The 12,126-nt window shown below is 28.9% G+C and overlaps 1 protein-coding gene across 1 annotated transcript; it reads left to right on the forward strand.

Moving 5' to 3' along the window:
* Positions 1-8,964: 8,964 nt before the first annotated feature.
* On the forward strand, positions 8,965-10,088 carry LOC122585109. Its single transcript, XM_043757207.1, has one exon. It carries the CDS (start codon positions 9,095-9,097, stop codon positions 9,965-9,967), a length of 873 nt encoding a protein of 290 aa, XP_043613142.1. The 5' UTR covers positions 8,965-9,094; the 3' UTR covers positions 9,968-10,088.
* The last annotated feature ends 2,038 nt before the right edge of the window (positions 10,089-12,126 follow it).

Genomic DNA, 12,126 nt, shown 5'->3' on the forward strand with positions numbered 1-12,126 from the left:
CACGGAATTATTCATATAATGAAAAATGGCATTGGGAAATTACTCAAATATATATAGGCGGCTAGTATCCCGACCAGACTTTTAGTAATTAGAACAGACTATTTGCAGCGATTATCGCTGTAAAGAATGGTGTTTTTGTCCATATCCAACTATTTGCAGCGATTACTGACAGGGGCTCCGCTATTTCTTGTCAGATTTGTCATTACAGACAAGAGGCCCACATTATTTGCAGCGACTATTGCTGCAAATTGTAGGTGTAGTCGAGATACCAAAAAAAGCTTGGTTGGGATAAGGTGGGCGATATCGGACGGAAGGTGGGAATATATACTGTACAGTGTACATGAAGGAAGTAGTGAGTACTGTTTGACATCACCCTTTCTAGAAGAGCAAAACAACTTTGCCACTGACCCACTGTAGGATTTCATTGTTGAACTAGAAAGATCCCGCGCGTGATCGTGGGTTTCTTTTAAGAGATTCTACATTGTTTCTAGTTAAAATAATTATAAATATATTAAGTGTAGTTTTAGTTTTATCAAAAACTATATGCCAACTATATATATGTAACAATTATTATAAAACGTCTTAATATAATATATGTCATGCCTTTAACATTATAAAATTATAAATAAAAATAAATAAGTTGGATAACATTACAAATGGTATGCATCATTTTGATATAAATCAAAAACATAGTAAAAGTTATACTCTAACAGCTTGCACAATTAATAATAGCAAACCAATTACAATTAAAAACGATATTGTAACTTCATGAGTTAGAACATAGAAGAGTAGAACCCGAGAGAACGCAATAACAAAAATCTCATATAAAGATTCTCGGTATATAGTTCTACAATGAACTAAAATAGCTTGTCGTTCTAGGTACTTAACTAAAACCTTTTAGAAAATTTTTTATATATTATAAAAAAAAAACTCCACACCAATTACCTAGGATAGACCGTCTAATAATCAATTTATGCTAACAATTTTTTAATTTAAGTATATTTGTTTTAATTATGACAGATTGCTATAAGTTTTTAACTCGGATTTTGCTAAAAATGGTGTTTTATAGAGTAAAAATTTTTAAGAAAAAAGTTAATTTCAAAACTTGACATTTGAGTTCCATTAATTCTTTTACTTAATCTCAACTTTTGATCATGCCACATGTCATGATCTTGTAATTAGAAGGATTTTCAGGTTGATTAGTTTAGAGAATTAATTCTTTCCCAAATTTTTTTAATATATAGTATAAATATTTTTAAAATATGATCCTTTTATATATAAAAATTGTCTTTACATTCACATATTAACTATAGCATTAAAAAAAAATCATGACTAGAAAATTTTCTTTAAAATAATTTATGAATATTTGATAAATAAGAAAAGAATATGTTGTGTGTAATAATCGAACGGTACCCAACTACCGATGAAGACAACCCATTTTGACAGCTATAGTAAACTTCTGAAACCATGTTTTTTTATTTTATTGTAGACCTGAGTATAACTGATTGATACATTATTATTAAATCAATATATTAAGAAAGCACGTTTCCTATTTCTTTTAATCATTTAATCTTTTTATAATTTAAAAGTAATTGTTATAACAAACCGAAAACATCTTTAATATATGCAATTTCTGGACAGGCAGATTGGATGGGTGGAATATGCATGGATTTGGAAGTAAAGCTATTTTGTTTGGTTACAATTCACAAGTATGATAATATTATCTTATCATTAATCAATATTATTCATTTTGTTTGCCGCATTTTATGCTAAATTATGAAAAGAACACGACATAGCTGTTAGATTAGTATTGTGTCATTTTACATATATCCAATTTTCAGATAATAAAAAAAAGAACACGTTGTTATAGTCACATGAAAATTGAGATCAACCGGAGGCAGGATCTAGTTTGTATTGTTAATTACCGACTAATTTCTTATTCACACATATCATACATATATGGATTTTTCATTTTACGTGCGTCTTGTTAGGTTATATTTAAGTTTTAACAACCATGCATACAATTTCAAATCTATATGTTACTTTAATTTGCATCACATTATATATGTATACAGTACATTATTATCTGATATATATTGTATGTGAAAATTTAAATATTTATAATAGCAACATAATATAATAAGTATATGTAAGTTCATATGCTGTCAAAAAAAATTTAAATAGTATGCAAGTTTATATATTCTTTTTATTATTTCTCAAAAGCGAGACATCCTACATACAAGATTGAATCATAAAGTAGAGCAATATGAGAGGCTACACATCATATAATGACATTATATTATAGATCGATGAATGGCCCTTAGCAGTCCCCTACCCTGAGATATATGTGACATTGCAAGTGTAACGGTAAGTAAATGCGATGTTTAAGTTTTGTACCATGTGATCTTGTCTCAATATTTTATAGGGATTAATTCTCTCGAATGTAAGAAACTTTGAACGAATGTTTATAGTAGGAAATAACTAAAGCTGTGTGTATTGTATGTAAACAACTTTGAAATAATGTTTATTGTATGTAAGAATTTCGTTTCAACAAATTACAATCTGACAAGTGGCACCTGTATATGGTTGTCACGTATGTTTTCTTACATACAATAAACATTTTTTCAAGTTGCTTACATACAATACACATAACTTTAGTTTTTTCCTACTATAGACATTCGGTCAAAGATAATTACATTTCAGGAAACTAATCCCTATTTTATATACACAACTTGTGTTTACAACCCTGTTTGACGAACTTATTAAATACGAAAGTTAAAAAAGAAACATATGAAAATTAAATCAATACAAATATTGATTTCAGTTTATCTTTTTTTTTTCCCTTCCAACTTTAGTTAAATAAAAAAAATTGCAGTTTATTATATCTAGACTTAATACAAACACAAACAATAATTTGACTAAACGATTTAGAGTTAAGCTCAACAAAATGGAGAAACTAAAATTTCAACAAAAAGAGAAACAAAAAGTGTTCAATATATAATTTGAAAAATACAAACCGATTCATCAACAAAGACCATCTAGAACGTTTTGATTTTCTTCCGGTTGTTTCACTCCAAAACAGTCCATACATGCACAACACGGAGTCGTAGATGATGGTAAACATGTGTTGGCTTAAGATCTTCAAGACAAACTATTGTGGTCTTATTTTTTGTTGTTGAAGAAGAAACCATAATGAACCTATAATGAAAAACAAACTAAATTAAAAGAAATAATAATAACAATAACATAAGAATTTAATGTTAAATATCAATAATAACGATTAAATATAAGCAAAGTATATAAATAAAAAACCTTTTTAGTAGTCGATCGTATGTTTTTGTTTTTTGGCCATAGGTTTTCCTTTTTGGTTGAGAATATGTGAGGGTTTTTCTAGGTGGTGTATAATAATAATAATAATAATAATAATAATAATAATAATAATAATAATAATAATAATAATAATAATAATTTTTTTATTAAAGGTCTGCCATTTATTAAATAAATATTAAAAAATAAAGGATTAATAAGGAGAAAGTATTAGGCTAAAGGAGAGGGATTAGGGGTGCCAAGTGTACCCCTAACCTCCTCTTTTAATTATATTATAGATAATTTTTATCTATTATTTATGGCATATCATAATAACTAAGAAGGATATATTTTGATAATTCATATAAAGTATAAGTATTAATACTGTCATTAATAAAAGATGAAATAATTAAATATAATCTAATGGCTCTAGATGGAACCTATCTAAGGGTTCATATTTATTTAGAAGTGAAGTTAGGACCTTGTTATATGTATATTTTTTTTATATATATATGTATATATATATATATATAATCTACTTTTAAAAGGATAGTCTGCTGTTGAAAGTTACATGGGAGATTGTCTAAAATAATTCTAATGATTAGATTACAATATCAGTCTTTTATTTTTTTTTAAAATATCTTTATTAATTCTTTACATCAATTATTTTTATTTCATTATTAAACATCAATCAATGTCACCCCCACCATCCAGTGTCGTCTCTAAGGATTTATGGACTTAGTCCGAGAAAAAAAAAGGCCTGATAAGCAAAATATAACAAATTATATTAAATAAACTAACAATCAAAAATTATTCTGTGGGGCGATTAATAATTTAATAATTAAATCTGAGGTTTAAAATTAACAATATAAGATTATTTTAAAAAAATCTAAAATCTAAATCTAAAACATAAATAAATTTCAATATATTCAAAATAATATGAAAAATCTTAGAAAAACGATAAGTAAAAAACTGTTATGCTATTTTTTTCTTAAATAATATATGAGAAAAGTGAATATATGTGATTGTTATGTACCTAAACTTAGGTATAAAACACATAACATACTAATTTTTTAAACATTTTTTGTATAATAATAAATAAATGATTGAGCTCTATGTTTTTATGAATTAAAAAATTAAAATGTGTGAGTTTTATACATAAACTTAGGTACGTGACAACTACATATTCCCCATACCTCATATATATACATGTATTGTTTACAATAAATGAGAAAAACGACTACTTATGTCGTAAAAAATAGGTACACAATCAAATGACAATGTCATGATGGCTTGACTGTTCAGTTATGAGATAACGTACTGAATGACCTTTTTACTATCCACAAAAGTATATAACTAGCTTCTTGTATGCAGGTTAAATTATGCATTAATTTTATATTATTGTTAGAATTTATAATGGACTTAGTTAATTACATATATGACTGCATAACTTTTAATATATATAACATTAAAAATGAAAAAATTGGACCCCTTTAAAAATCGGATCTCGGCCAGTCAGCCACTTTGGCCACCATCTAAGCCGGCCATGCCATCATCACACCGTCGTTGTCACCACCGCCATCGGATTACGCAGGTACTATGCTACTATGTATATATAGAGAGTTAGTTTCATTACATACCTTTGGAGTATGCCATTTTTTCAAGTTTCACCTCGTTCATTTTTCCGTATCATCACATACCTCTATGGTGATTTTTTGTATTATCACATACCCCACATCCTAACGGACATTTATGTAGTTCTATTAGTCCCTTCATGTGTATTTCACACGAGGATATTTTAGTCTTTTTAACGAGTTGAAATTGAGCTATTATTAAGTCTATAATTTACAACTTTCATTTTAGATACTATAAGTCTATAATAATGGAACGGGTGGATCAAGATCTATCCAATTCACATATGATGATATGGACGATTTTAATTGCGTATGTGCACTTAAGAAGTGATAATGATCGAGCTCAAAAACGAAAAACAAAAATGGCCTAGGATTGAGGACCATAAACCGGAACATGTATTTCCGGTGCAGTTTTGTTTAGGTTCGGTAACAGACCGGGTTAAAAAACAAGACATCGATCAATTAAGAAACTTTTTTTTTTAACACATTTTTTTTTAACAACTTAGGAAGTTAGTACGTATGATGTCGTGAAGAACAAAGTAGCAAAAATGGAACTTTTGCAGCCAGAAGCGATTTGAATATTTAAGAATTTAAAGGGGTTTTTGGTATGATGGAATGGAAAGGGGAGAAAGGGAATGGGAAAGACTTCCCTTGTTTGTTTACGACGAAGAAAGGGAATGAGAATAGAGAAAAGGAAATTAATTCCATTCTCTCCATTCTCTACACATTGTGGAAAATGGGTGAGAATGGAACAAAAAATTATTTTTTTTTTGAAGATGTTATATGTAATAAATGTATTATTATTTAAAATTTTATTTTTTATATATATTCATTCTCTGTGGGTACCAAACAACGGAATCCATTCCCTTTCCAAATACTCATTTTCTTTCTCACTATTTTCATTCTCTATTACATTTTCATTTTTCATGATTCCCTCCTACCAAACACCCCTTAAGTTCTTGAAACTTTGGAAAAGATCACTATTTTTAAGCCTAAAGAGCTTATTAATATCTGAAGAAAGGAACAGTGTATATCTTCTATTCTTAAAAAACTGAAAGTCAAAATTATTCCTGAACAACGTGGTATACTTGCATGCGGGGTAACGGTTTTACAGGTTTAAAGTGGTTGGGAATGAACGGGACCCAAGACCGGGTTTTTCACAAATTCAAGAACCGTGAATCGGACCAATACATTTCAGTTTGAATTGGTCTCGGCTTGTTTGAGTCGGTCTTTATTTTCTCTCCGGCTGACCCATATTTTGATCACGCACTAGCAAACGTGAACCCAAATATGTAGAAATGTTATTAGTATATATACTAAAATCCCTGCAGCGTTTTGCGTGCCAGTTTTTTTTTTAATTGTTTACTACTTTGTTTCATATATATAATATACCTACACAAACTATTAACAACAAGCTACTTTGGTAGGTTGGTTGAAATGGTTGCTTTTGACTTTGAGGTTAGGGATTCGAAACATGCTGCCGTATTTTTTACTTACATAATTCATTAATTTTTGTACCTTTTAATTACTTTCTTTTTTGACTTTTTGTATATGACATATAAATATATATAATTGATTATTTTGTAAACATCTCTTACCAAATACATATATATCTATTTAATTTTAATTTTTATATACATATACTTTTCAAATATTATTTTATTCACTTCGTCAATTTTATATATTTATACGATTAGTTAAAACAATTTTTTCAGCCTCAAAAGTACAAGTACGTATGAGAATATTTATATCAAAAATGTTAAACAGGTCGATATCAATTTTTAACATGTTATCGCATATAATGTATGAAATGTTTCTCCGGGCAACGCCCGGGTGACATATCTCGTTGTCTCTATACTTCAATGTGAAAGAACATACGCAATAAGAGTGACGTACGTGATAACTTTAAGTACAAATTTCCACACATTTTATGTCAAATTTAAATAAAATTACATCATCAAAAGCGTGGATGAACTGTTTATATCTTCTTACTTGTAAGTGTGCATTTAATTTCTAAGTCCTTGACAATATATAACTATGATAAATTATTTTAAGGATTTGTTAATAACAACTGTTAACAAAATTAATATTTTTATTATTAAAGAAATTTTTTTTGAATATATATAGTTATTGCATATGTTTTATTTTTCATTCTTAGTTCACCTACGGTTATTATCAAACGATATGGGTGTGGATTTGATTATAATTTAATCTTTATTTGCCTTGTACTTGTTTTTTAATAGTAATCTTTTAACTAGATTTTAGTGGAGTTTATAAAATTACTGATATTAGATATTAATTTATTATATTTTAAAGTTTAGTTTAAAATTTTTAGCAATAAAAAATTGATCCATATGTAAAACTTTGAACTTTATTTTAATTAAAAGTATGTTTATCGAAGCTGTTTACTATGATATAGTTATTGATATTTGAATTATACAAAATCATAATACATCTATCAAAGTTGTAGACCGTAAAATTCTTGACGATATTTAAATATTAAAAAATTATAACAGGTCAATGTCATTTTATTTGTTTTATTGTTATACATGGCGTATTACATTTTTATTTTGCACTATAAAGAAATAATATTTTATTCAGAGATGAAACATATCTTAAATATGTGGATTAGAATATGATAATATTATATGTGTTTTCTATAAAGATGATATTTTTACATACTTTGTTATTTTATATGTGTCATGAAAATTCTAAAAAAAACTTCAAAAAAGGATTATAGTACAATTACTTTTAAATTCTTAATATATAAACATTAAATTTTATTTATTTTATTTTTGTGTTTATGAGATAGAAAGTAATATTAGGATATATATTAGCTATTATTTTATTAGATATATATTAGCTAATATTCAATTAGATATATATTAATTACTATTTTAATTAGATATATATTAACTATTATTCTTTATTTATTATATTAAAATTAGTGGGTAAAAACTGTAAATTTGTGATGAAAAACAAAAAAGTATAAATTAATGTCAAAATTGAAAACAAAAGTCAACATGAAGAAATCAAGAGATGTGATTGGTCGATAAGTTATTGGAGCAACTGTGATTTTGCTATAATAAAAGATAAAATTTTAAACGTCATTAAAAAATAATAATAATTTAACCTTTATCTTTATTATTATATAAAACTTATACATCCTTTTATTTTTAGAAACAATTATACAAGAATTAGTTCGAAAATGACTCAATTGCTCATAATAAACCCCTTTGTTGGAAGGAGTCATACTCCGTAATACATTACCCAATTTTCATTAATGAACTAATTTACACTCTCAACATTATCTTACTAATTTATATCTTAGCCCTTATTTTTTAGAATATTCTTACTATTATCTTTACACAAATACATTTACACCAACCTACACTAATCGTCGTCGCCATCACCACCGTATTATGTGGGTAACATATTATAATTAATTCACTTTTTCTAAATTGGTGCATCATTGTAATTTGGTTGAGAAATTAAAGAATGAAAAGCATATTTATAAAAAAGAGTTTAAAGAAAAAACTCATATGAACCAAACAAAGCTCACATGCATACTTATTTTTTCTACTTGCTTCAGCTTCTCTTCTTTTATGATTGGTTAATGTGAATGTATAAATTTCGTTTGTATACCTTATTTAAGCAAAATCTGGTTTACTAAAATTAAAATCTCTAAATGAACGTACGATTGATATTTAGACCAAATATATACAGTATATATATATATATATATGTTTATACTATAAAGATTAGATAATCATTTTAGTATCTTAGATTATAAAAACACTAAAATCATAAACAGAGTACCATCACATGTAAATATTGAAACAAATTAATCACATACCTTAACCAACTTTACCATCAACAAAAAACCATTTAACACGCTATTTAAAATATTTGGTCCACCAAACGTTGCTCACTTTTGATATCATTTTCCATCTATAATAATACGGATCGAGTATAATAAAATAACCACGATCTCCTACAACTCTAAAATATCACCACCAAATTCCTATATAACTACCTCCAACCCTCATATATTCACATCATCCATCACATATATAATTTCTAGGGACCAAATCAAAAAGCCGTTACAACAAATCCAACAACAAAAACAGCAATAAAAAAACACTCGGCCATATATGGAGTTTGTTGATGAAGCACAAATATACAAGTGTTCTAAGCATCCATCTAGACGTCGAAAAAGCGGTATATGTCCTAAATGTCTACGTGATCGTCTAGTTACACTTTGCCCTAATTGTGCGGTTGCTTTGCCTTGTCCGTCTTGCCCACCTCCTCTCGAATCAGCTTCCTCGTCGTCTTCTTCGTCCTCTTCGTCGTTTTCTCTCTTTTCGTTCTCTCGTGGAGGCAGCCGTCATGATTTCACCACCTCATCTTCTCAGAATGGATCATCATCGACAACTAATAATCCTCTAGATCAATCGGATCCCGTTTTAAGGAAATCAAGATCTGTTGCAATTCCTTTTCTAAGGTCAAGATCTAGGTATGTTGGAAACCAAGTCAATATTAATGAGCTACATCATCACGGTAACGTCGTAGCTCATGTTGTTGCGGCCGAAATTAGTAGTGATAAGCAGCCAGTAGTGGTTGATCATGTGCCACAAAAGGTTCACAAAAGTAGTAAAATAAGTTTTCGGTCTATGTTTATGCTTCAAAAGAGTAAAAAGCCCGATACACATCAACACGATATAATAGAGAAAAAAGCTGTAAAGAACAACTTTGATACTACTACTAAAGATGTAAATAATAATAATAGTCCTATGATGACGAGGAATAGGTCAGTAGCGGTTGGAAGTGGTAACGATTTTGGTTTGACGAATTCTAAAATTGAAGATACGAATAACTCTCCAATGATGTTGAGAACGCGATCCGTGGCGGTTGGAGGTGGTAACGGATTAGTCCCGGGGAGTTCAAAGCCTAAAGGCTGGTATTTTCCGAGTCCGATGAAATCTTTTCGTCATCCCAAACCTCTTAATTCTGTCGCGGTTGCTTAAAACATATGCGTAAAGATTATATTATTATTTATTAAGTATATCTTGAACAAATTATGAAATAATAAGATGTTATATGTTTTCTTTTTGGTACGTATGAGATATCAAACAATATTTTGGATGATGTGCTAAGTATTTCGTATTCATGGTATTGTTTTTATTACTAATTTAACATGAATATATTTATTGTTATGAGATTTTGTGCATGAATATATGTAACTATTGTATTGTATTTGCAGAAGTAGCATGCCAATATTTTACGGTTTGCTGATTATATATATTACTTTGAATAAACTAGTATTTTTCGAGTATATAACTAAAAAATAGAGCCATCGCATGTCATCATATAAGATATAGCAGACAAGCAGTTGAAGTCTCTTATGGCAACTAGAAAATATTAAACAAATCTTTTGCTTTAGCTAAAGGGAGAAGTAGTTAGTTGTCAGATTGAAATCATTGACCCCACGGGTTTGAATATTTTAATCGTATCGACCAAATTGAATATTTTAATCGTATCGACCAAATGAAAAATGATATAATTATCAATATTTGGCTCCTTGAGAAGTATATATATTAATTTCTTTGATCAAAAAATTGACTCACAGAACTCTTCTATATATGGTTAGTATGGGAGATGGTTTTATTTGTGCATGAATGCCACAATATATGTACACTCGTGATCTAAAGTCATGGATGATCGATCACTTTTTAACTGATGCTACATTACATATACAGCGATGAAAACACCCAACAACCAATATTGTAGGAGATTTTTCAAATCTAAAAACTTTGCTTTTCAAATATAACACATACAGTGAAAACACCCAACAACCATATTGTAGATTAATCATCATTAATTTTCCAAATCTGAAAATTAACTTTGCTTTTCAAATATGTGAAGTATACGTCCGCCCATAATCGGATATATAACGAACAAAATTACGAAAATTTCACCAAAAAGGCTCCACTTGCTCCTGATGCGCATGGATGGAAGGTGGGCTACGCGCCTGAAACTCGTTCATGAAAATGTGGGTACCCGAAAGCGTGAGAAGCCTTTTTGGACGAAAACAGAATTATAGCCCGCGCTTCGCTGCGTTAATTTGTCATGTTTGGTTTTTGTTAACAACAAATTATATGTATAAAATTTGTGTTGAATAGTCTTTGTCGAATATATAAACAACCAACAATAAGAATCTGTTGTTGAATTAGAACATGTAATAACAATTTTTCAAACATTAATTTTGGCGAAGTGTAAATTTATACGAGTATATTATAGATAATTTAATCATGAATTTTGTTGGGTTAAAACAACAATTACTAACCAACTCCATTTAGGTAGATTGATCAGGGTTATCTTCTAAATCCACTATGTGGGTCCCGGAGGTGAGTTTTCCCCAAGGTGTCGGGTTTAAGTCTTGGGTTTCTCATCTCAAGGTATTTTCCATGAGTAGGGAGTGGAAGTCCAACGATTTGTTGGTTAAAATTGTCTCCAGCACATCTGAATCGAAACTAACTTTATAAAAAAAAACCCTTTTAATGATTTTTTTAGAAGAATAATACAAGCTCTTAATGTTTAAAGACAAAGCAGTATGGTTGGATCAGTGGTAAACACCCTTGCCTCTCGAGACAGAGGTCATGAGTTCGATCCTTATCCTATGCAAAGGTTAGAGGGCTTTTTTTACCATTTCAGTAGAAACTGAAAACAGCCTCTCTACTTAGGTTGAGGTAAGGTCTGCCTACATCTTAACCTCCCCTATACACCATCGAGGTGTTGGGGCTCAAAACCCACAGAAGACGACACTGAACAGTTACATTTTTTCTTAATGTTTAAAGACAAATTAAAAGGTAGATAATCAAATACGTATAAATCGATTTCATGAATTGGAAATATATTTTTGTTTGGTAGCTAAACTTGCTTATATGTGTTGTTCTATATTTATATGGCCCAAAAGTTTGAACATAATAACGAGTTTGCCATCATGAATAGTAAAATACGACAACATAGCCTATCCAAATGACAATATGTTTTCTACAACAGTATGGTAATTGAGTTGTATATATATGAATGTTTGTGTAGGTTTGATTAGTAATAATTCAAAGAGACGTTCTAAGGCCATTCTCAGTAGAGGCTATTCCTCATTTTTTTTTTATTGTTACATCAA

This window comes from Erigeron canadensis, chromosome 1, assembly GCF_010389155.1.
Source record: "Erigeron canadensis isolate Cc75 chromosome 1, C_canadensis_v1, whole genome shotgun sequence".
In the NCBI taxonomy this organism is placed as follows: Eukaryota; Viridiplantae; Streptophyta; class Magnoliopsida; order Asterales; family Asteraceae; genus Erigeron; species Erigeron canadensis.